The sequence below is a fragment of the Rattus norvegicus genome, chromosome 18 (genome assembly GCF_021556685.1).
Source record: "Rattus norvegicus strain SHRSP/BbbUtx chromosome 18, alternate assembly SHRSP_T2T, whole genome shotgun sequence".
Classification (NCBI taxonomy): domain Eukaryota; kingdom Metazoa; phylum Chordata; class Mammalia; order Rodentia; family Muridae; genus Rattus; species Rattus norvegicus.
The window spans coordinates 63057926-63080963 of NC_141551.1; the positions used below are offsets into that span (position 1 = coordinate 63057926).

General features: G+C 43.7%; 1 protein-coding gene and 1 non-coding gene across 7 annotated transcripts in view; both read right to left on the minus strand.

The window, feature by feature from the left end:
- Positions 1-3107: 3107 nt before the first annotated feature.
- The window catches only part of Spire1 (spire-type actin nucleation factor 1), a 129769-nt gene continuing 109838 nt past the window's right edge, over positions 3108-23038 (minus strand). For 2 of the 6 annotated variants that reach the window (NM_001415684.1, NM_001415682.1), the window contains 7 exon segments: positions 3108-5885; positions 9687-9823; positions 9912-9939; positions 11334-11404; positions 12133-12270; positions 18136-18278; positions 20444-20534. In NM_001415684.1, the coding sequence (NP_001402613.1) occupies positions 5627-5885; positions 9687-9823; positions 9912-9939; positions 11334-11404; positions 12133-12270; positions 18136-18278; positions 20444-20534 (867 nt within the window). In that variant the 3' untranslated portion in view covers positions 3108-5626. 6 annotated transcript variants of the gene reach the window in all.
- On the minus strand, positions 5935-6099 carry Rnvu1-4 (RNA, variant U1 small nuclear 4). The gene has a single exon (XR_015643159.1). It is a non-coding gene; the product is annotated as a U1 spliceosomal RNA (small nuclear RNA).

Below are 23038 nucleotides of genomic sequence, written 5' to 3' on the forward strand. Positions count from 1 at the left end.
AAAAAAACTAAGGTCAAAAGCTCAGAAAATATTTTAACAAAAAATCAAAGAATTTCCCCAATTTGGCCAGGTGTGGTGGCACACACTTGTAATCCCAGTACTTCAGAGGCAGACGCAAGTCAATCTTTGTGAGTTCCAGGACAGCATGGTCTACATGGTGAGTTTCAGAACAGCCAGGAATATGTAGGAAGATCCTGTCTCAAAAAAACCAAAGGGGGAAAATGTCCCCAGTTTGTAAGAGGTACCTTAATATAAGGTACAAGAACACCAAATAGGACCAGAAAAGAAATACTCCATGATACACAATATAATCAAAACACTTAATGTACAGAGCAAGAAATAATATTAAAAAGTGAAGGGGAGGGCTGGAGGGATGGCTCAGTGGTTAAGAGCACCGACTGCTCTTCCAGAGGTCCTGAGTTCAATTCCCAGCAACCACATGGTGGCTCACAACCATCTGTAATGAGATTCGATGCCTTCTTCCGGTGTGTCTGAAGACAACGACAGTGTACACATATACATAAAATAAATAAATTAAAAAAAAAAAAGAGTACTGACTGCCCTTCCAGAGGTCCTGAGTTCAATTCCCAGCAACCACATGGCGGCTCACAACCATCTGTAATGAGATTTGATGCCCTCGTGTGTCTGAAGATAGCTACATTGTACTTACATGTAATAAATAAATAAATAATAAATAAATAAATCTTTTTTTAAAAAAAAAGTGAAGGGGAAAAGGGCAAGTAACACAAAAGACAGGCCCATTAGAATAACACTTGAGTTTTCAATGGTGAGTCTGAAAATCAGAAGGCCCTAGATGCATGTTCTACAAAGTCTGAGATACTACAGATGCCAGCTCATACTACTATACCCAGCAAAACTATCAAGCACAATTGATGGAGAAAGAAAAAAAAGTTCAATGATAAGACCAAATTTAAGTGATTTCTATCGATGGATCCAGCTTTAAGAATGCACTAGAAGGAAAACTTCACTCTGAAGAAGTTAACTACACCCAAGAAGACAAAAGGAACATATAATTGCCAAACAGTAAATCAGAAGGGATAAAAAAACTACACACAACAAAATAACAGGAACCAATAAAAACTACCCATAACTATTATAGTCTCAATTTCACATCAAAAAGACACATACTAACGGACTGAATTAGAAAGTAGGATCCAGTTAGGTGTGGTGGTGCATGCCTTTAGTTGCATGGTGCATGCCCAGCAGTTGGAAAGCAGAGGTAGGCAGATGTATGTGAGTTAGAGGCCAATCTAATCTACAGAGTGAATTCCAGGACAAGAGAAATCTTGTCTTGAAACGCACGTACATGCAACGCCCCCCCCCCCCACACAGACAGAGACAGACAAAGAGAGAGAGATTCTGCCATATCCAAGAAACAAACACACTTCACCTCACCATTAAGGGCAGGTTGGAAAAAGCTATTCCAAGCAGTGGAACCAAGAAGCCATCTTAGTACCAGACAAAATAGATTTCAAACCAAGTTCATAAAAGAAACACTACAGCTCAAATTGCATACTGACCTTCACAGAGATAGTGTGTAACTTCCAACATCTACTCACCATTAGACTTGTCATAGAAACAAAAACTAAACCTAGAAATTATGACATTCACACCATAAATCAAATGGACCTTACAGACATCTATAGAACATTCCACCCAACCATGAAATATACTTCCTTTCCAGAAGCTACTGAGTTTTCTTTAAAACTGACCACACACTAAGACAACAAATATAAGAAAACTGACATAACATTCTGTATCCTATCTGACCATCATGGTAAGATTAAAGGTGGTTATCAATAGAAACAACAGAAGTATACAAAAACGTGGAAAATCAGCCTAGTCTGGTTGGTAAGCAATGATAGACCCTTTCCCAAAGATGTGGGCAGCATTCTTGATAATGATACCCGAGACCCATGTTTGCACTTTCCCCCTCTCCTGTTAAGATGGCCGATGGGTGACAAGCCAAGTGGATGCACACAGTGGAGGGAAGACGGAGGACCACGGCTGCTGCACCATGGCCACACTGCCCAGGCTAACTTCAACTCACGATCCTTCTGTTTCCGTGTCCCAAACACTGGAATCACAGATGCTCCACCGTCCCTGGCAATCCCTCTTTAGTCACATAGCTTCACAACAGCAGTCCCTGATGGTGGAGCTGTTTTAATTTGTTTGGTCCTTGGGAACTGTATTTATAAAGTTGTTTGTTTGAAGACAAAGTCTCTCCCTAGCTGTCCTGGAACTCATTCTGCTGACCAGACTGGCCTCAAACTTGGAGGTCCACCTGCCATTGCTTCTAGAGTGCTGAGAGTAAAGGTGTGAGCCACCACCACTTGGCTTTCAAATATGTTTAAACTGCTGCTTCAAGAACCTACCTTTTCTTTACAGCCTGAGTGATATCTAAAAGCTTGTTAATCCCTGGAAACATCACAATTTTACAATAGGAATTCAACACAGAAGGTATGATAAAAGCCAGTTTATCTTCCCTCTTCATAAGTTCTAAAATAAAATACCTTAAAAAAAAAAAAAAAGACCAAGTCTTACTGTGTAGACCGGGCTGGCCCTGAAGTCACACAGATTTTCTGCCTCTGCTCCTGGAATGCTGGACCTAAATGCTGGCGTCACACCTGGCTGAAATACTCACTCTGTGGAGCACACTGAGCACTGTCACCTCCCCTGGAATATCAGCCATCCTCTGCTCATACACTGGTCCTTCAAATGTGTAAAATTTTCTGTTTTATTTGAACAAATAGCAACAAAGGTTAAAGCTTCCATGCCTCCTGCACTCACCTAAAGTCCAGTCCTCTATAGTACAGTTAGGAAAATAAAATCTTGCGGATTTCATGGCGGGAGTTCATGGTACTAACCACTCTTTAAAACACATCATTTTAGGGGTTGGGGATTTAGCTCAGTGGTAGAGCGCTTGCCTAGGAAGCGCAAGGCCCTGGGTTCGGTCCCCAGCTCCGAAAAAAAGAACCAAAAAAAAAAAAAAAAAAACCACATCATTTTAAGAATTACTGTATAATAACTTTTGGGTTTAATTTTAAAGGTCAGAGACTTGAAATCAAGTAATTAAGGTCATTAAGTCAATGTGCAAATCAATTATTTAATTTTACTTATCTTGGGAGAATTAATTTCCATTGCCAATGACAAAATGCCTTTCAAATATTAATGAGTATGTTACAATATTTACAGCAGTTTTACATACTCGACCTCAGGGACATGGGACCACTGGTTGGTGCTCACACTTGGAGGCTCAGGAACGACGTACAGCTGTATCCAGGAGAGGCATCGGACTCTGGGGTCAGCCATAAACAACTGTTGATCGGAGAGAGCAACACAGCAGGGAAGCAGGACAAGGGGCCCTGCACAAGGTTACTGGAGGAGCAGGAAACTCTAACTGTTGTCAGCTAGGACTTTAATCGAGCCACACTGGCAGCACCCGCTCTCTGGCCAAAGCCCTAGCCTATGGAACCCTAGTTTAGTATGAGTGCTGAGGGGAAGAGTCAGTCTTGCAGAAAAGACACAGTTAAATGCACATTTTTTTTTTTTTGGTGTCTCCCAAACAATGTTAATTTTATTTCTGTAATTTCTACCTTGCCACCTGCCATTTTTTCCACTATTCCCTGCAGGTTGTTTACTGGGCATGGCATATACTTGAACTCCTAACACAGTTGGCAAATCCATTAATGTGCTGAAGAATTTATATCCTGATGTTCTGGTACAAGGGGCCGTAATGTTCAAAACACTGTGCACAGTGCTGTGCGCCTGAAGGAATGGAGTCAAATGTGTGACAGTTACTAGATCACTGAGTTGTGAATGTGAATACAATTTTCACTTGTGGAGTTGTGGGCTCCGTATCTTACGTGGGAAGTCAAACACTAGTCACCATTTTGCAGAAGCATGTTACCCTATATGCATGCTTATAAACCCACACAGGTATACTCCTTCTTCCTTGCTTCCTTCCAGGAGATCATTTTAGAATACAGACCTGGGGCCATAGCAGCAGTGGTCCCACCTAACTGCAGTCTAAAGTTCTGGTGGTCTTCAGGAAAACTGTAGAAACGGAATTCACACACTGCAATTTTTACAGCTCTTAGTCTTAAAAATAGCTGGAATGTGAGGGTTTTCTGGCGGCCCACTTCTACATGCATACAGATGAACTACTAACATGCATTAAATCAGTCAACTGGTAAAGTTTATTTCGTCAGTATAAGGAATTTAAAGCCATTTACTAAACTATAAATTCCAGTGCATTAGAAATGACTGTTGGAGCATTTCTGAGGTGTTGCTGTCAATTTAATGGGAAATGTTACTGTCTGGATGTTGGTATGAAATGCAGCTGTCATGCCTTTTATTAAACAGAACTGTCATCAGTGGTGATTACGATGGTGGGTTTTTATAGCTTTCAGGAGTTAGACTGTGCATGTGCTTTACATCATTTTCCAAACATTAGTGGTGATTTGGTTGACTGGTTATTTCTAACTAAGCTTGTGGAAGTGAGGGGCAGCCATGATATGTGTCACAGGAGCTGAGGAATTTCAGGCACACAACACTACCTGTCAGTCACCCTTCATCAGAAACTCAGTGACATTTACAAGACAACTAGTGCAAAAAGCATCAAAAAATTATGCATGGCAGCAGATTAATTTTCTTGAAATTTTAAAACAGCCAAGGTTTTTCTTTTAAAATTCATTTATAAAAATAAATTTCAGTTTGAGACTCAGGTACCAAACTGTGGTTAATTTAGTCACGATGGCCACACTATAAAGTTATGGAAAATGTAGGTGAAAAGGTAGGAGACACAGCTCCTTTCTGCTGGCACCCCTGCTGTTACAGCCTATCAGTTACCACACCTGCTCAGCTGCTTGACAAAACTGTAGTCTTCCTTTTTCCTCAAACGTCCACAAAGTCTTAATTCTTAGACATGTGTTATAAAACTATCCAAAACCGTAATACATTCACAATAGGCCTGTTAGCAGCTCAGGAAACACTGAGGCTTGTGCCTGGGCAGACCCCGAGCTCAGAGAAGTGGCTACCCATGCAGTGTACAGCTTACATGATTGTTCCGCACTGGATGTAGCAGAGCCCCAAAAGAGAATTATCATCAAGGCCTTCTAGACTTGTGCTGTGAGACTGAACCAACCTGGCCCACCCCAGGGAGCCGGTGTGTGGCAGGGCTTTGGGCCACTCTGTCTGTGCATGAGATAGGGACACTGTGGTGTGGAATGCAGTGTGACTTACTGCTTACAACTGTGCTAACGTCAACACTCCAGCAGACTGACTTCACACACAAGAAGCTTTTTGCCTTAGTCAGGAAATTATCCGAAGAACATTGAGGAACCGAACTAAGGAAGTTTCTGGCTTCCCTACTCACATACACAAAATCAAGTTTTAGGCTTTCTGAGTGCAAATGAACAAGTGGCTGACCTGCCGCGTACCATCAGCTGATAGGAATACAGCCTTGAGTCTGTGTCTCATGGTACAGCCCAAGCCTGAGCTGCTGCCGACGGAGCCTGGGAAGTAAACCCCTGGGAAGAGAGTCAGTCCTGCAGCCCTGCTGCACTGCCCGCCTCTGGACACAAAGAACGGGAAGGCACAGGGCTCAGATCTCGTTGATAGTCCGTTCTGAAGGGCAGTACTCCGAGGGGCCCGCTGAGGACATGTAGAAAGACTGTGTCTTCCTTTTCAACCTGGCTCTTTTGTTGGCCAACACCAGGCTGCGCCGGCTTGAGCTGATGATCTCTGAAATGAACTTTTTGCAGTCTACACACACCTCCATTGTGCTCCAATCTTCCATGAACTCTTTGGGAAACTGGAGTTCTTCATCTGATTTGTCCACAGACTTTGATTTTGAAGAGAATCTGGGGTGGGGAGAGCCGACAAAAAATATTTAGGTTTTTTTTTATTTTTTCTGGGAGAGTGCAACACAGTCCCTCACTACCACAAATTAAGTAGTCGAGCTTCCTCTCATTTGGGGAAATTGCAGGGGTCAGTACATCCGGAGTGCAATGGACAAGCCTTGCCCTGGGAAAATCACCTTTGTGATCATGGTATCTTCCCATGCCAGCTAAGTGTAATATTTAGTATTTTTAATAGTTTAAATGAAATATTAAAAATTGATAAAAGAAAAAACCTTAAAAGGGTTGACAAAACAACACAGAAAAGGGTGTGTGATTATGTCATAGCTATGAAGGAATTTATTATTGCAGATAGAGTTCAACAACCTTTTTAGAAATCAGGTACACGTTTTATTAAGAAGTAATACTAAGGGGTTGGGGATTTAGCTCAGTGGTAGAGCGCTTGCCTAGGAAGCGCAAGGCCCTGGGTTCGGTCCCCAGCTCCGAAAAAAAGAACCAAAAAAAAAAAAAAAAAAAAAAAGAAGAAGTAATACTAGCTGAGCATGGTGGTCCATGCCTTTAATCCTAGCACTTGGGAGACAGAGGCAAGTGGATCTCCGAGTTTGAGGCCAGCCTGGTCTACAGAGTGAGTTCCAGGTCAGTTAGAGGCCAAGGCAACACAGAAAAACACTGTTTCCAAAAACATACAACAAAAGAAGGAAGGAGGAGGAGAAGAAAGAAGAGGAAGAAAGGGAAGGAGAAGAAAAATAACAGGGCTGGAGAGATGGCTCAGTGGTTAAGAGCCCCGACTGCTCTTCCAGAGGTCCTGAGTTCAATTCCCAGCAACCACATGGTGGCTCAAACCATCTGTAAAGAGATCTGATGCCCTCTTTTGGTGTATCTGAAGACAGCTACGGTGTACTTATATATAATAAATGAATAAATCTTTAAAAAAAAAAGAAAGAAAAATAATAATACTCTAGGATAGGGTGGAGTTGGAGAGATGACTCAGGGATTAAGAGCACTGGTTCTTCTTCCAGAAAACCTGGATCTGATTCCCAGAACCCATGGTAGGTCACAGGCACCTGCAGCTCTAGACCATGGGGGTGTGAAACCTTCTGGGCTCCATAGGTACCAGGCACTCAAGAGGTGACAGACTTCCTTGCAAGCAGAATACCTTTATGCATAAAGTAATACAAAAGTCAAGAGCAGAGCTGAGTGATGGGTCAGCAGGTTACAGCTCCTGCTATACAAAGTGAGGACCAGGAGTGCTGATACCCAAGTGGGCATGGTAGTTTGCCTTTAGTCCTAGTACCCAGGAGGCAAAGTTTGGGGACCCTGCAGCAAGAGGACAGCTAGAGGGAGGGCCCAAGTTCAGACCCAGTCTCAATATATGAGACAGAGAATGATTGAGGAAGACACTACTCATCAACTTCTGACCTTTACACACACACTTGTGTGCCCATACACATGCAAACACACATAAACACTCAAAACCAAAACAGAGCCAACAGCAAAAACCAATACTGTGGTTGGGTGCTGCTTGGGTGCTCAATGGTAAATTTGTCTAGGGAGAGAAGCCCCTGGGTTCAACCCCAGGACCACAACAAACAAGAAACAAAGAAAATGAGATCTCATTTTGTAGGATTCTCATCTTGTAGAATTTTTGGAAAATAGGGTGTCCAGGTATTTTCTTGATCACCACACATCATGGACTGAGTTTAAATACCTGAATGGAATACAAATATGTGTTGTAAAAACTCTATTGATGACTCAGAAGGCCTTAAGGTCCTTTTCCAAGGTCCAGCTCCCTGTGTCATTACCAATCAACTTTAGTAGGTGGTAGACAGTAAGTCAGACTATAGGAAGCTAAAGAGCTTATGTGTCTTATTCTGAAAAACACCCTTTCACCATTGTTCTTATCTTAACAAATGTGTTCACTTCTCCCCAACAACTCTATTAAGAGTGACTGGCTAGGTAAATCCAGAGAGCTGAATTATAATCATGTTTTCAAGTCTGAGGTAATCAACCTGGGGATCATCTAACTCATTACTACATCAATTAACTAATTCCCAAAGGGGAAAGCAAAAAGGAAGTCACAGAAGGCTCAAGGTCATCACTGAATAGAAAAAATGCCCTGACCATGGATGGCTGTCCTGGCTTGTCTTTGCCCTACCAGTGCTCAGTATGGGCACCCAAAGACCTGGAGGGCAAGTCAAGACCCAAGGCTTCAGGATCCAGGTTCAATGCATGAGGTGTTCTTACCCCACAGTCCAGAGCCAGGGATATCTTGGCCCAGCCAGCATGTGGCCTGAGTGGACCTTTCTGTTAAGAACGATACTGCCTTACCCTGTACAGAGTGCAACAGTTTGAGACTCTGTTCTTGGCATAAAGCCTTTACAATAAGCAGAGCAACTCAAAACTATAGCAGTCATTATAAACATAGGTGTCAATGGGTTTTATCTTAGCTAGACACGGAGGGCTGGACTGGGGAAAAGGACTTTTTCTGTTTTACTGTTGTTTTGTTTTGTGAATAGGCTCTCAGGAAACCCAGCCTGCTCTTATTATCTGAAGATGAACTATTTTTTTTCAGCCTTTACATTTTAACGTGCCTTAAAGAGCACAACAGATGGGCCACTACCTAACCTCCGCTACCTCCTACTGATAACCCCAAGTTACTTACTACATTCTGTGTTCTAACTTGGCTGCTCTGGACCCAGTTGAACAGCCCTCTGGGCTGCGATCTCCTGGCTCCTTCACATGGGGACTATGCCTCTCTGTCCTGCACTCTTCTCAGGCATGGTGGATGTCTGTAATTTATTTTTTTAAGATTTATTTTCTTATGTGTATGAGGATTTTGCCTACATGCATGTGTATAGTGCCTGTACAGGCTGGAATAGCACCAAAGTCCCTAGACCTGGAATTATAGTTGTGAGGTCTCATGTCAGTGCTGGGCACTGAACTTAGGCCCTCTGTAGGCCCTCTGGAGAATGTAGGTCTACTGAAGAGTCTACTGAAGGGGGTTTGGAAGCCCTGTGAGTATGTATGGCAGTGCTGACACACTGGGACCAGCTGCATGGAAGCAGATCAAGTTACTTGGGGCGACTTAAAGCTTATATAGTTCTGGGGGTGGAGGGGTTATGGGTATCCAGAAAGTCATAGGTTGAAGGCGGAAGATACCAAGGTGCCTCATTGACACAGAGAAGCATTTCAGGAATCCCAGGTGCTAGCTGAACGGGTTCTAATCCGGAGATAGGAAGTTGAACCTGTAATCTAATTAAGGCTAAGTAATGTTCCACAGGTAGAGGTGTGTGGAGGATTTTAAACTCCCCAGACAAAGTTAGAGAAGGAGAAGCCCTGCTGCTAAAGAGAGTCTGTCATCTTGTGCCACCTCTGGAAGGCCGCTCAGACAATGGTAGGCTTCATTAGCAGGGCAACAAGAGTAGCAAATGCTTAAGCACTGAGCCTCTCTTCAATCCCAGTGACTTCCTTTCCATTCTTTCTGTCTCCCTCTCCCAACTGTTGGGATCACATGCATGGCTCATTTAGCCTAAAAGTCAGTTTTAAAGATGTCTTTGAAAATGTATAAAAGTTATTACAAAATCTAATTAAAACAAAGCTATGCTAAAATAACTTTAAGGAAATAGCCATTATCACCTAAAAAGTACCTTGGGAAACTCTGAAGAATTGTGCTAGACTAAAACTATTGAAAACCAATGAACCGGCAACATGCCCCGAGTCAAACCCTAGCCCTGGTCATGACCACCCTAACCCCAAGCGTTCTTTCTTCAGAGGATGCTCTAGGAGATCCAGGTCCCCACTCACCTGGTAATACTTCGAAGCGGCCGATGGTGACCAGTAGAAGGTTTTTCTGACCTCGAACAACTTTCCCCTCTTTGCAAGGCAGAAGGTCCCAAAGAGAAGATAGGTAAAGTGGAGTATGGCTTCGAAGGCAGCCGCATCTGTTATCCCAAATGAGGAGAAAATGAGCTCCAGCACTTGCAGAGGCCCTAACCAGATGCACTGGTGATTTCACCGAGTTCAGCTTACCTTTTTGCAACACTGTGAGCACACGGGCCTGTGGATAAAACGAGAAGTGTTACTTGGTGGACACAGTGAATGTAAGTGAAGCCAGGGCTACAGAGCTGTGCTGTTCTGTCAGACATTATCGGTCTGTTGGAATGTAATGATACAAGTGTAGACTGCCAAAGAGACAATCTATAAAATTTAGCTACTACACTGCTTCATAAAAACAGGATCAGCTAGCAGGGTGGTGGTGGTGCACACCTTTAATCCTAGCACTCCAGAGGCAGAGGCAGGCTGATCTCTGTGAGTTTAAGGGCAGCCTGGTCTACAGAGTGAGTTCCAGGACACCCAAGGCTACACAAAGAAATCCTGTCTTCAAAAACCAAAAACCAAACTAAGCCAAATCAAACCAACAAAAAACTCAGGTCAGTCAAGCATGGTGGCTCATGTCTGTAATTTCAGTACTTGGGACACTAGAGGGAGACCATTGAGAGTCTGAGGCCAACTACAGCCTCATAATGAGTTCCAGACCAACTTATACTATAATATGATCTATCTTAAAAAACAAACAACCAAAAAGGGGTGCTAGAGAGTGGGTCTGGAGAAATGCTCAGTAGTTAAGAGTGCCTACTACTCTTCCAAAGGGAGGACCTGAGTTCAGTTCCCTGCACCCATATTAAGAGGCTCATGATGGATCGTAACTCTAGATCCAAGGGATCCATGCCTCTGGCCTCCATGGCACCGCACTGTGGGGTTTCACTCATAGAGCACACATATGCACATAATAAGAATAATATAAAGAAATCTTTTTCGTTTTGAGACAGTCTTACCATGTAGGCCTGGCTGGCCTGAACTCACCAGGCTGGCCTTGAACTCACAGAGCACTTCTTGCCTTTGAGTACTGGGATTAAAGACCTGTGCCACCACCACCACCACCTAAAAATTAACCTTAAAACAACAACGTAACAACAAACAAATAAATAAAGAGGATCAACGTCCATGCGGAATTTTAGTAGTGTGTCCAGGGATCATATGATAACCATGGCTGGTTTTTGTTTTTGTCCTGTTCGAGGACGACAGTCTCGGTTTGCTTATATAAAAGAAACAGACCAGGCATGGTGGTATGCACCCGTACTCCAGCATTTGGGAGGTAGAGGCAGGAGGATCAGGAGCTGAAGCTCCCCCAAGGCTATGGAATGAGTTTGAGACTGGTGGCCACATGAAACCTCCTTTCAACAACAATAAAAAAGAAAGAAGTAACATGCAGAGTAACATTTCCACCCAGGTTTATCAAGTGTTAGGATCCACTATGCCAAGCCAGTAAGGAGGCAGAGCAAAGCCACAGACCGGGCCACCTCTAACTCCTCTCCCAAGCGGGGAAAGACGGAACCAAAAAGGCAAGTGCATTTCTCGGTGCCGCTGGACCCCCAGTGACAGAACCCTTACCTCTTACAGAACTGACAGGTGTAGGACCAGGTGAAGAAGGAAAACCTCCGGGTTCGGCAACAGAAGCAGAGCTAAAAAATACAAAGTTAAAGGAGAAGAGAGGTGGGGCCACTGCTTGCAGGCTCCTGGGATGGAGCCACTTCCTGGTCATCTAGGGATGGTCCAGGTACATTTGCAGAAAGATGAGGGTGAGGAACACAAACCTGGGCTTTATGCTTGGTTTGGTCATGAAAGGTCACAGTGCTCAAGCATCCCGTGGTCACAGGATCAATTCTGAGGAAAAGTAACTAACTTCTGCTTCTCAGGCATGTTTTCTTTCCTGATACTTTATTTTATTACTTTTTAAAAGATTTATTTTATGTATATGAGTACACTGTCGCTATCTTCAGACACACCAGAAGGGGGCATCAGATCTCATTACAGATGGTTGTGAGCCACCATGTGGTTGCTGGGATTTGAACTCAGGACCTTTGGAAGAGCAGTCAGTGCTCATAACCACTGAGCCATCTCTCCAGCCCCTCCTGATCCTTTAAAATTACAACTCTAGTGCACATGGCCTTAGGAAGCCATACTATTATCTTTTAGGGTGGTTTTTAAACTTCCACTAATTTTGCCAAGGAAAAACAAAAATCCCATCTTGTAAGTGAGGAAGAACAGGGATCAGCCTAGAATATAAATACCTCACCTCTAAGACCCCTAAAATCCTGTACCACCTGTCTAAGCACACAGGCCTCTTACAGAAGACCATGCCTGGGACTGGCCATTCTCATACAGGTCAATCAACGTTAAACAGTTCTACCTTTCCTTTTTTCAGGGCAGTGTAGACATCCTTATACTGTTGGTACTTTTCCAGCTCCGCTTTCACCAGGACCTGACGAATGTGCATCACTTCCTCCACAGTGAGAGCGAGGCATTCCACTGGGTAGCAGAATTCCTCCTGCAATTCAAAGTTCCTCGTGAGCAAGGCGCACCCGCTCTGCTCTAGGGCTGCCGTGCTCCCTTCAAATCAGACACCTGGTTAGTAGCTCCAGAGAACAGGATTCCCATGATCACTGGGACAGAGCTGGCTCCCTCTGGGGACCACATCACTCCTAAGCCCATGGTAGAGAACAGGACCTTGGCAGAGTGAAACACTGTAGCACTTTCTAATAAACCAGTTCCTCACATTAAGGCAGGTATTTTGCCTCCAGCAGAGCTGAGAACTTGAGAAAGCATTGTTATGCTAAACCAGTTTTGTGTCACAGAAGATTATGCAAATGTGCTGTGAGTTATACTCTTATTAGAAATGCAGCAAATTCACAAGTTTGGTCCTGTTTTCAAAACTGCAGGATTTTGTTTGTGGTACCCAGAGTAGCCAAGCGAAGGTGGTTAGTACTTTATATGGACAAGCATTACTGAGTGATCAGTTACATCAGCACACTTTCAAAAATCCCTGAAGGCTTGAGTGGAATTGTAACAGGAAGCGGGAGGCAGGACAGCTCACTCCAGAAGCCCATCTCTCTCGTTGCCCCAGGTCTTTTCAACGCTGCTGAATGCACAGTCAGCACAGATGGAGACAGAGCCTTTCGTGATAAATATTTATGTTGGGTTCTTATGTTAATGGCTTCCTTACAAACAGCTGTGAAAAATGTTGATGTAACTGATCCACTGAATAAGAGCCTCGAACCATCCGTTCTCCATCCGGCGCTGCTGATTGGTGGATCTAAGAGAAAGACAGAACAGCCCTGTGCACTCAGGCCCTGCCAGGCTTCAAGGGGCCATTGTGGTGTATTGACACTGAAACTCAATGTTCTCAGCACACACATTACAATTCACTCCCACACACCACAGCACTGCTCCCAGGCATTCTGGAACCAAACAAGCCAAATGAGAAAGCACATGACCACGAGGGCAGTCAGTTTATGGAGTGTTAGCATTCAGTTCTGTCTTTCAATCAGAGAGACAAACATAAATCTAGGTTGCAAACTTGAAAAACATTAGCATTTACTAAAAAAAAAAAAAACAGTAGTCTGGCTAACTTGTTTCAGTTCAATACAGAATCCGATTGAGCTAACTTAGGGAAGGCTATGCTTGCTTTGGAAAGAATCACTACGCTGTTGAGTTGTTAGGAGGGCTTCTCGTAGCTGGGGGCCAGCTGAAGAAGACTGTGTCATTTACTTTACGATGCCAACAATGGGCATTCAAAAAAGAGCTGCCCATCTCACAGTTTCCCATTTAGTGGGAACAGCTTTCAGAGATGACAGTTAAGCAGTATGCTCAATTTATATATGTGTTTGTTTAACCCACTGAACAGAGCTATGTCAAAGGACAACTTAGACACCTCTAAGTTAGATCATCTAAGCGGGCTAGTAAATAAGCAGTGTTGGCTGAACACGCTCACAGGAGTTTTCAGCTTTAGCTTTTGTAGAAGTTTTCCCACCAGTATTTAATAAAAGGTGGCTGACAGCTAACTATGACCAAACTGCTAAGCTGCACCAAAATACTGTACTGATCTAACCAGCCAACCAACCAACCACCCAACCAACCAACCTAGTCTAACCTAAGGAGGCACTCAGACCCCTGTGCCCTGTAGGTCCCTGGCTGCTGAGTGTTTTAACTTGGGGACAGACTTCCACGGAACAAGCTGACGGCTTGCTCCTTCCTTCTCTGCAGTCTAAGTCACAAGACTTTTGTCCTTTGTCAAGTGCACCCTCAACTTTCAGCTCTGAACCATTTTAAATCTGTACAGCATTGTAAGAGATCATGAAGTTTGTGTATTTCCTTACTCTTTTTAAAAATTTCACTCATACCATCCTTTAATAAAATGATTTCCATCAGGTCAAATGCTAATGTTAAATCTGGAGCTTGCCCAAGGACAACAAGACTTCAATGCAACACGAAATAAAAAGATAAATTAACTAGAATAGTTTCAATTATTTTTCCAATTGACAAGAACATTTAAGAGAGTACCTTGTCCACCATGACCCTGTACGTCTCCTGCTGTGGGTTCAGTGGGTTGGGTTATGCCAGCCAGCCTGACACCATCACCCTTGGAGCTCTATGTCCCAAAGTAACTCAAAGTGTGGGGAAAGCAGCAAAGGCGTTGGCAGTGGGGCAGTTATGTCATAGCTTATTTACAAGTTGAGCTTTACTGAATATTCTGGTTAACTCTTAGACAAATGGAGTCAGAATGAGGCAGCACAGAAACCAGAGAGCAGAAAGTGAAACTGATTATTAGTGACTGGGCCACAGAGAAATGAGCTAGATCTACCTCCTATCTATCTATCTATCTATCTATCTATCTATCTATCTATCTATCTATCTATCTATCACATGCTAGGCGTGGGACATATATATAACAGTGAGGTGTGGACTGATCACTGTGGTTCTCTTTTCCACCATGTGGGTCGTGGGGACTGAGTTCAGGCTGGCAGGCTCGGCAGGTAACAGACGCCTTAACCTGCTGCGCGCCGTGCGGGCTTCAAACAGACATCTTTCATATGATGGCTTCCGTTAGAAAGAAGCTCCATACACCAGCTGTAAAACCATCAGTTAAGAACCATCGAAAGGGAAGTCAATTTAAATAGAAAATTTGACATATACTTAACCACTTCTTCAAATCCAATTTTAAAACTCAAAGTGAATTTGTTTTTTCCTTAAAACAGTCTATGGACCGCATGTAGATATTTCTGTTTGAGGGTGTTCATAGTAAAAATGTCAACCTGTGGCTGTAAGAGGAATTAAGAGAGCCACCCATTTTGTCTATGGAGCTAATCTAAAATTAGGTGGGGAGTGTTGGACAGAAGACAGGACATAGAGATTTCATGACAAATGATAAATATAGGATCAGGCTCTCTGTGCCCCATGTGTTTTATATTCAGATGAATAACAATGAGTAAAGAATGAGTCATCTGTCCAGAGTTTGTTCTATAACATAGATCCTTGAAGAGCCAGGTCCTGGCTGCTCTCTACACTGGGGAATGAGTGGGGGATTTTAATGTGTTTTTTGTTTTTTTTGTAAACATTCAAATGATAGTGACATTTATTATTCTGTGAGGAGAAAAATCCCCCAAAAGTAATGAGAAATAATAAAAAATGTTTTGAATAACTATCAGTAAAAAGACAACTCACTTCTCTCTGGAGAAGCAGCACTCCGAGAGGGGTGGGGTATTGGGCCACAGAGCTGATGATGAAGTGTAGAGGAAATGCCAGGGACACACCTCTATAGGTGTGGCAGGCTGTCCATCATGGCTGTTTGGCTAGCAAGGGGCTGGTTTGCCAGCTGGGCGAGTGAATAAACCCTTCCCAAAACTCCACTGGTGGGAGAGCATGAGTCAGGAGGAAGCAATGCCCTGCTGACAGGGAGCCATTCCCAGAGACTAACACCCACAGGCTCTCTAGCTGATGCTGCATTTTGAGTTTGTTGTCCTTTCAGCTATTTTCTTCTCCAATGAGATCACAGCATGATCTATGCGTCCTATACAAGATTGGAATCAGCAATCAAAAGCAGAGTGCCCATCTGAGCTGTTAATTCTTGCAGAGTGTAGTAGCTGAGGTGTCACTGTCAGACAGAGAGTAAAGGAATTCCCAGAACCAGCAGAAAGAGGCCAACCTTTGAGGGTTTCCACCTGCTGGTAAAAGCTCTCTCAAACAGATAATACATAGCCCCTGCTACCCCAAACATGGCTGCTTCAAAAGGATGAGAGCTCAGCAGAGAAGCTGTTTGTATGGCAGAGAAAAGTGGTCGGAAAGGCGTCCTTGGCCATACACTGGTTATCCTAGGAACCTGAACAATGGAGGGAGAAAGAAAACAGCAGGGAAAAGAAAAGGAGAAAATGCTGAACAAGTGACCTGCAAACAGCAATTACAGACCGTGAAAGAAAAACAAAACAAAGCACAACAGAAACCATGAGGATGGCAATGGTCCACGAGACATCCCACTCATTCTCACCGTCAGGATCAGCAGTAAGCCATGCCCCGGGGTCACACAGCAGAGACACTGATGGCTGTTCTAACTTGGTGGTCTGTGAGCACTGATTCTCCCAAAAGAGGCTGGCTGAGATGCAGGGCAGGGCAGAGTGCCTGGGTTCTGTGCCCACAGGCCCAGCTGCTGTGCCTGAGCAGGTCCTTAAAGGCAACTGCTTTTCACTTGAATGGGCAATCAGTATCAGTAATTTCACCAAATAATAAAAGAGCATTTAAACATAATAAAATGTATTAACTGCAATAGCATCCTGACATTTTCAGTTGAAGGGACGAAAGGGAAACTATTCCTAACTGCACTGCAGAGTACAGCGAGAGTTTCCCAGGACATCCTGTAAGAACTTCACTGTCAGTGATTTTCATAAACTCACCAAGCTACTAGTGAGGAGTTATTAGTGAGAAAAGCCATTATGTGGAGGAGGCTTTCTTTCTCTCATCTGGGGCCCCTGTGCACTTGAGGGAGCTGCCCCCAGCATGACCTCCTTCCCTGCCCTTTAACCTGCACTATCTGTGTGGCCCAGGGCTCCTTTCCCACTGCCTGTTCGCAAGACCCTTCTCGGTGACTCCCAGCAGGTTTCTTTGTTTTCTTTCCTTCTCCACAGAGAGCTCACAATCTGACCCGGCTCACACCACAGTTCACCTTCATCACAGACAGTTTTTGTCTGCACTGCATGTGGCTGCAGGTCTTGGCATCGCTTAGTATGAGATCGAACTCCTTTATGCTGACCCCCCATCCCCCGAGAGACAGGGTCTCATGGAACCTTGGAGGCTGTAGCCAAGGGTGACCCTGACCTTCTGACCTTCACTGTCTCAGCTTCCCAAGGGTCAGAATTACAGGTGTGCACCACCATATCCAGCTGTGTATTTGGGTAATAATTTATCCATATTCACTAACAGAGTTAAAGTCCGAGCTTCTTGTGCTGAGTTATTTTATATCTAATAGGCCATTAACAAGGCTGTATTTCAAAGAGCAATTTCTATTTTTTAAACAAATTCCTATTCTGTAGCCCAGGTTGGCCTGGACCTTGTGGCGACCCTCTACATGTACAATACTAAGTCAGGCAAGAACAGTGGCTCAATGACTATGTAGGAGTTAGAAAAAATTCATAAAAATACGGCCATAACCCCATGAATGCTTTAACAGTACCATTTTGGACCAGAGGTGACAGCAAATGCCAGCACTCTAAGCTCTGCTCATACTTCCTGTCTACACTGACTACCGTGTCTCCTCCTTGAACAACTTATGACTCATCGCAGGTAAAGACGGAGCTATAAGCACGCTCATGTGATTTTCCTTCCTCAGAATTTGAAGAAAACAAGAGCTGTCAGACTGTGGGCAGAATGTTGGTGGACACCTTGGAAGCTCATGAGGAAACCAAAAGGAAATTCTGCACACTTCTGGCTGCTAGGTCAATAAACTCCCCTACTGCAACGAGCAGTTAGAAGCTGTTAAGCGGCTCACATAACAGCTCTCCCCCTGCATTATAAACACACTAGAACACAAGTTACAGTGGCTATGTGTGGTCGACTCTTCTGTTTTGCTCAGATAAAATAATCTACTCTAGTCAGATTATGCTAAGATGTCTTTGACAATTTTAAGTGGATTAATATCCTCTAAGAGAAAGAAAACATTTCTTTAATAATAACTCACCGATAAAGCTTTTGAAAATGAGTGCATAAAATAAACCAAAGGCTGGGCCAGTGTAGCCAGAGCCCACCCCTTAGATCTTGAGCAGAGAGATGTTACAGTGCAGCTAACTTGTGGGGCTCTCCGCCCTGTTCTTTGCAAACAGGCTTGCTGCCTTCCTAGGCACATCCCTGCTCATCCTTTGGTACTTACAAGAGAACGTGAGCTCTGCCTGGATGGGGGCAGAAACTGCCTCACATTTGTAGGAGTTTCCTTCTCAATGGAGTGGCGCCTCTGTGGTGGTTGCCTTCTCTCGGGCTGGGGTGTTGATGAGATGGGCAAGAATTTTGGAGGCTCTGAAGATTTAATCAAATAAATGAACTCTCTTACAAAATAAAATCTTGGACTCTGAGATTCCCAACAGAACCTTTGTATCACGCAGGGCCATTGCATTCAGATGAAGGACTTACTTCAGTAGAAAGCTATTTTAGGCCAGCAGCTCAGGAGGAAGAGGCAGAATTGTTTCAAATATTTTTGAAAGATACATTGGTACAGAACAGCAAGGAAAATGGGGGTGGGGTGGGGAGAGTTCTGTTTGAGTTCGCATTAAAACACATTATGATAGCTTTAAGATGTGTATGTGCAGATGCCCTCATGCTACTTCCAGAAACTTTCCAACTGGGCTCTCTACTCCTACTTATAAACACAGAAATACAGGAATTCATGGATTTGGATCAACCCATGAAGGCAAGCTACTAAGACAAACAAAAGACTAAAAGTAATTTCCAGTCAAGAAATTGTACTGAAATTCACTGCACAATATGATGGGTACTCTATAATATTTATTTATTTACTTATTCATTCATTTTGAGCAGGATCTCATGTAGTCCAGGCTGGCCTCAAATCTACTACATGGCTAAGGATGACCTCAAACTACTGACCTGATCCGATTACATCTACCTCCTGACTGTTTAGATTATAAACTCGATCCACCGTTCCTGGTTTAATTCAGTGTTAGAGTTCAAATCTAAGCCTTCGCGTGTACAAGGCACTCACCACTCTTCGACTGAGCTAGAGCTCCAGCTCTTGCCTCCATATGTGCAACAGGCCTGGCCAAGTACTAATCACAGGAAACGATCAAAGCCAACTCCTACTGACTTAAGTTTTTTTCATTTATTGTGTGTGCATGTGTGTGTGTGTTGTCCGTGTGTGTGTGTGTGTGTATGTGTGTCTCTGTGCATGTGTGTCTGTGTGTTGTCCGTGTGTGTGTATGTGTGTCTGTGTGTGTTGTCCGTGTGTGTGTGTCTCTGTGTGTGTCTCTGTGTGTGTTGTCTGTGTGTGTTGTCCGTGTGTGTGTGTGTGTGTGTGTGTGTGTGTGTGTGTGTGTGTGTGTGATATGAATACAGATGTGCACCTGCCACCATTCTCCCCATCCACAATGGGATCTATGGACAGAAAGCAGGTTGTCAGGTTTGCACGGCAAGTGCTTTTCCCCTCTAAGTCATCTTGCCTGCACCGCCCCCACACTGTTTTTTATATAATCTGTTTAAGTAACTGAAATGCTACGTAATTCCCACACTTGGGAAGGAGAGTCAGAAGGATCAAGAGTCCAAGGCCAGACTTAGCTATGAATCAAGTTCAAGGCCACCCTGCAGTACATGAGACTCTGTTTTAAAAGAATATGGAAAATCAAGCCAACATTCTAAGGATATCTTAAATTTTTTTGTTTCTGTCTTATGTGTATAAGTATTTTGTCCCCATGTTCATATTTGCACAGTGTGTGCCTGATGCCTTAGGGGCCAGAAGAGAGTGACAGATGAGTCTGAGCAGCTATGTGGGTGCTGGGAACCTAACCTAGGTTCTCTGCAAGAGCAGCCAGTGCTCTTAACTTCTGAGCCGTCTCTCCATCCCCCAAGAATAGCTTAATATTCAATGAATTAATTTTTAGCTCTTCACAATGATTTCACATTACTAGAGGCCTTTAGAAATCTCTTAATTTTAGACACTGTGTTTACAATCCACTACCCAATAGCTGTAAAGTGTTTTCCCTACCTATACATACACTGGGCATGGCTGTATATATGGGGAGGTAGGGAGCAAATATGGTTATTTAGTGCTTCTGAGCTTAAATTCAGACTAGGAGGTCATTAATCTAAAAAGCATGCATGCATGTACATCGCTGACTTATCCATATGTATGCTATGTTTAAATCAATCAATCAATCAATCAACCAGTATGATTGAGTTAACGTAACTGTTCATGCAGTGTGGGAAGACATCTGAGCCTGTCATTAATCTAAAAAGTATGCATGCATGCATGCATATACACTGTTGACTTATCCATATGTGTGCTGTGGATGGACAGGTGGATGGACGGACGGATAGATGCACCTGATCGAGCTAAGGGAAGACACCTGACCCTGTCTGCTCCTGACACTGAAGGGTTAGCTTTATCTATTCCAAATGATCAGTGCACTGTGGGGTCCTTGCTCTAGGCCACGTGTTTTACAGTGTGCACTCACTCTTCTTGGAGCACATGGCCTCCAGTACTGGGTCCTCATAGAGGGAGGGAGATGCACTGCTGCTGCTGGTTGACTTGTGCAGAGTTTCCTCCTGAAAAAGGCAAATTCATGAGCTTCAGATTAATAGCATTCTAGTAAACAGATACATTAACAGGAGACACCAAATTACATTGTCAAAGGCTCCAGACAAACGAGAAAGGGTCTAAAATTAGGGATTAGCTGATGTCCTCACTTTGCCTAATTAAAAGTGATGGGACAGGGCTGGAGAGATCCAGGCAGTAAGGTCCTTCCTGCCTTCAGGTTCCTGCCTTGAGTGCTAACCATGAATTCCCTCAATGGTGGACCTGTAACCTAACCTATGGGCTGAAATAAATGCATGAACATGGTGTTTATCATAACAACAGGAAAACAGACTAGAACAAGAGCTTTATCCACTGGGCCCCAGCCTCGACACTTGCTCTTAAAGTGGAAGATGAACTAACCAGTGTTCCCTACGGTCCTGAAAGGTGAGGTGCTGGGTGGACTTAGCTGTAGTTCCATCCCATTCTGAGCTGTTGGACGTATACTTCTCTGGGAATCTGATGTAAAAATGTGTCTTGACGTTTAAAAACAAGGAATCTGGATGTTCCTCAAGATGGGGAAATGTTCAGATAAACTGGAAAAACGAGTGGAAAGGGAAGAAGGATAAGGATGAGGATGAGGAAGAGGAGCAAGAGAGGGACAGAAGGACAGTTCATTGTACAGACTCACAGCAGAGCCAGAGACACAGACACACAGTCAGGATCAGTTCTGAGGAAGGTGTGTGCATGAGTCTAGTGGGGAGAATCAGATGAGCATTCCACGACACAGCAAGACCAACCAACATCACACAGAAACATGGGAAGTGCCCTGTCGGTCTGAGGTATGCACCAATCAATCTTGAGGCTTCCCTAGCTCTTCCAGACTATTCAAGCTCTGAATTCTGCAGGATTTAGCTGCACAGCCAAGGTGCTGCTGAGCAAACGTGTCTCACCAGGCATGCTTTGTTCAATTAGAAGCAACAGGTGTGAACGCCATCACACTTCTGCCTCTGCATTTGATACTTACTATGGGAACATGGAAACTTTCACTGGAAAAAACTGAGGAAAAGTTGGAAAAGAAAAAGAAGAGTGAAAGAATACATGAAGTAGGAAACAAACTTTACCATATAAAGTGAATAGAGTCTGCTATGGATATGAGGACACCAGCAGCTTTGCTTTTATGGCCACTATTAGAAAGCAAATATGGCCAAGCAAATCAATATTGTTTTAGGGTATCCTTTACCAAGGCTGTAAAGGCTGCAGACATCCAGTCACGACACTGTACGCAGTAATGCTGCAAATGTGTGATGGGGGCTGGACAAGGACGTGGACAGAGGTGACGTGGCGGACACTGAAGGAATGCAAATTCCCAGGAGAATAGATCAGTGAATTCCCCACTGAATAGATCAGTGGGGCCCAAAGAAATTTCGTGAGCGGACGGTCATATCTTCATTGTCCTCTTTGGTACCCCCTGTGACTGACAATGAAGATCCTTAATTTAATTATAACCTATTTAAATAAAAATAGCGACAAGGAACACTGTTCCAGATAGCACAGAGCTCCACTTAGATAGCACTAAGCTAAATGCTTTCACAATTTAAATTATCCTTATAAAGTTTGCAAAGATTTATTTAAATCCTTGAGTGTCTCCTGCTGGGCCATAGTAGTTATGGTTCAAAGCAGAGAGAGAGATGGAGATCAGCAGTCAATGACGTGACAAGAGGTTAGGGGCTATGCTTTCACTGATGCAAGCTAGGGTCACTTGGGAAGAAGGAATCTTAACTGAGAAAATGCCTTCGTAGGATTAGGCTATAGGCAAGTCTACAGGTCATGTCCTTGACTGATGTGAGGCAGAGCAGCTTACTGTGGTGGTGCCACCCACGAGCTAGCAGTTCTGGGTGCTATAAACAATTAGACTGAACAAGCCATGGGGAGAAAGCCAGGAGGCAGTGCTCCTCCATGGCCTCTGCAGCTCCTGTCTCCAGGTTCCTGCCTTGACTTCCATGAGTGATGGACTGAGTTGTAGAATATTGGCTAAAACAAACCCTTTCCTCCCACAAGCTGCTTTTGGTCTTTTTTTTTTTCTTTTTTAAATAATCACAGCAATAGAAACCCTAACGAAGACAGGGGCTCTAGAGCAGTGGTTGTCAATCTTCCTAATACTGTTACCTTTTAATACAGTTCCTCATGTTGCGGTGATCCCCAACTACCAAATTATTTAACTGCTACTTCAAAACTGTAATTTTGCTACTGTTACTACTTATGAATCATAATATAACTGTCTAGGTTTTCCAATCTCTATGTTAGACAATCTCTATGAAAGGGTCATTTGATACCCCCAAGGGGTCTTGACCTACAGGGTGAGAACCACTACTTGAGGGGAACAGAGCCATTGAAGGGTTAGCACAGAACCACAGGAAGAGCCCGAGTAGCATGGGAAATACACTAAAATACAAAGACGCCTTCTGACTCCTCAGGGCTGAACAGATCTCAGGAGTACAGACAAATTGTGGGCACAGATAAGCACAGAGCTGAG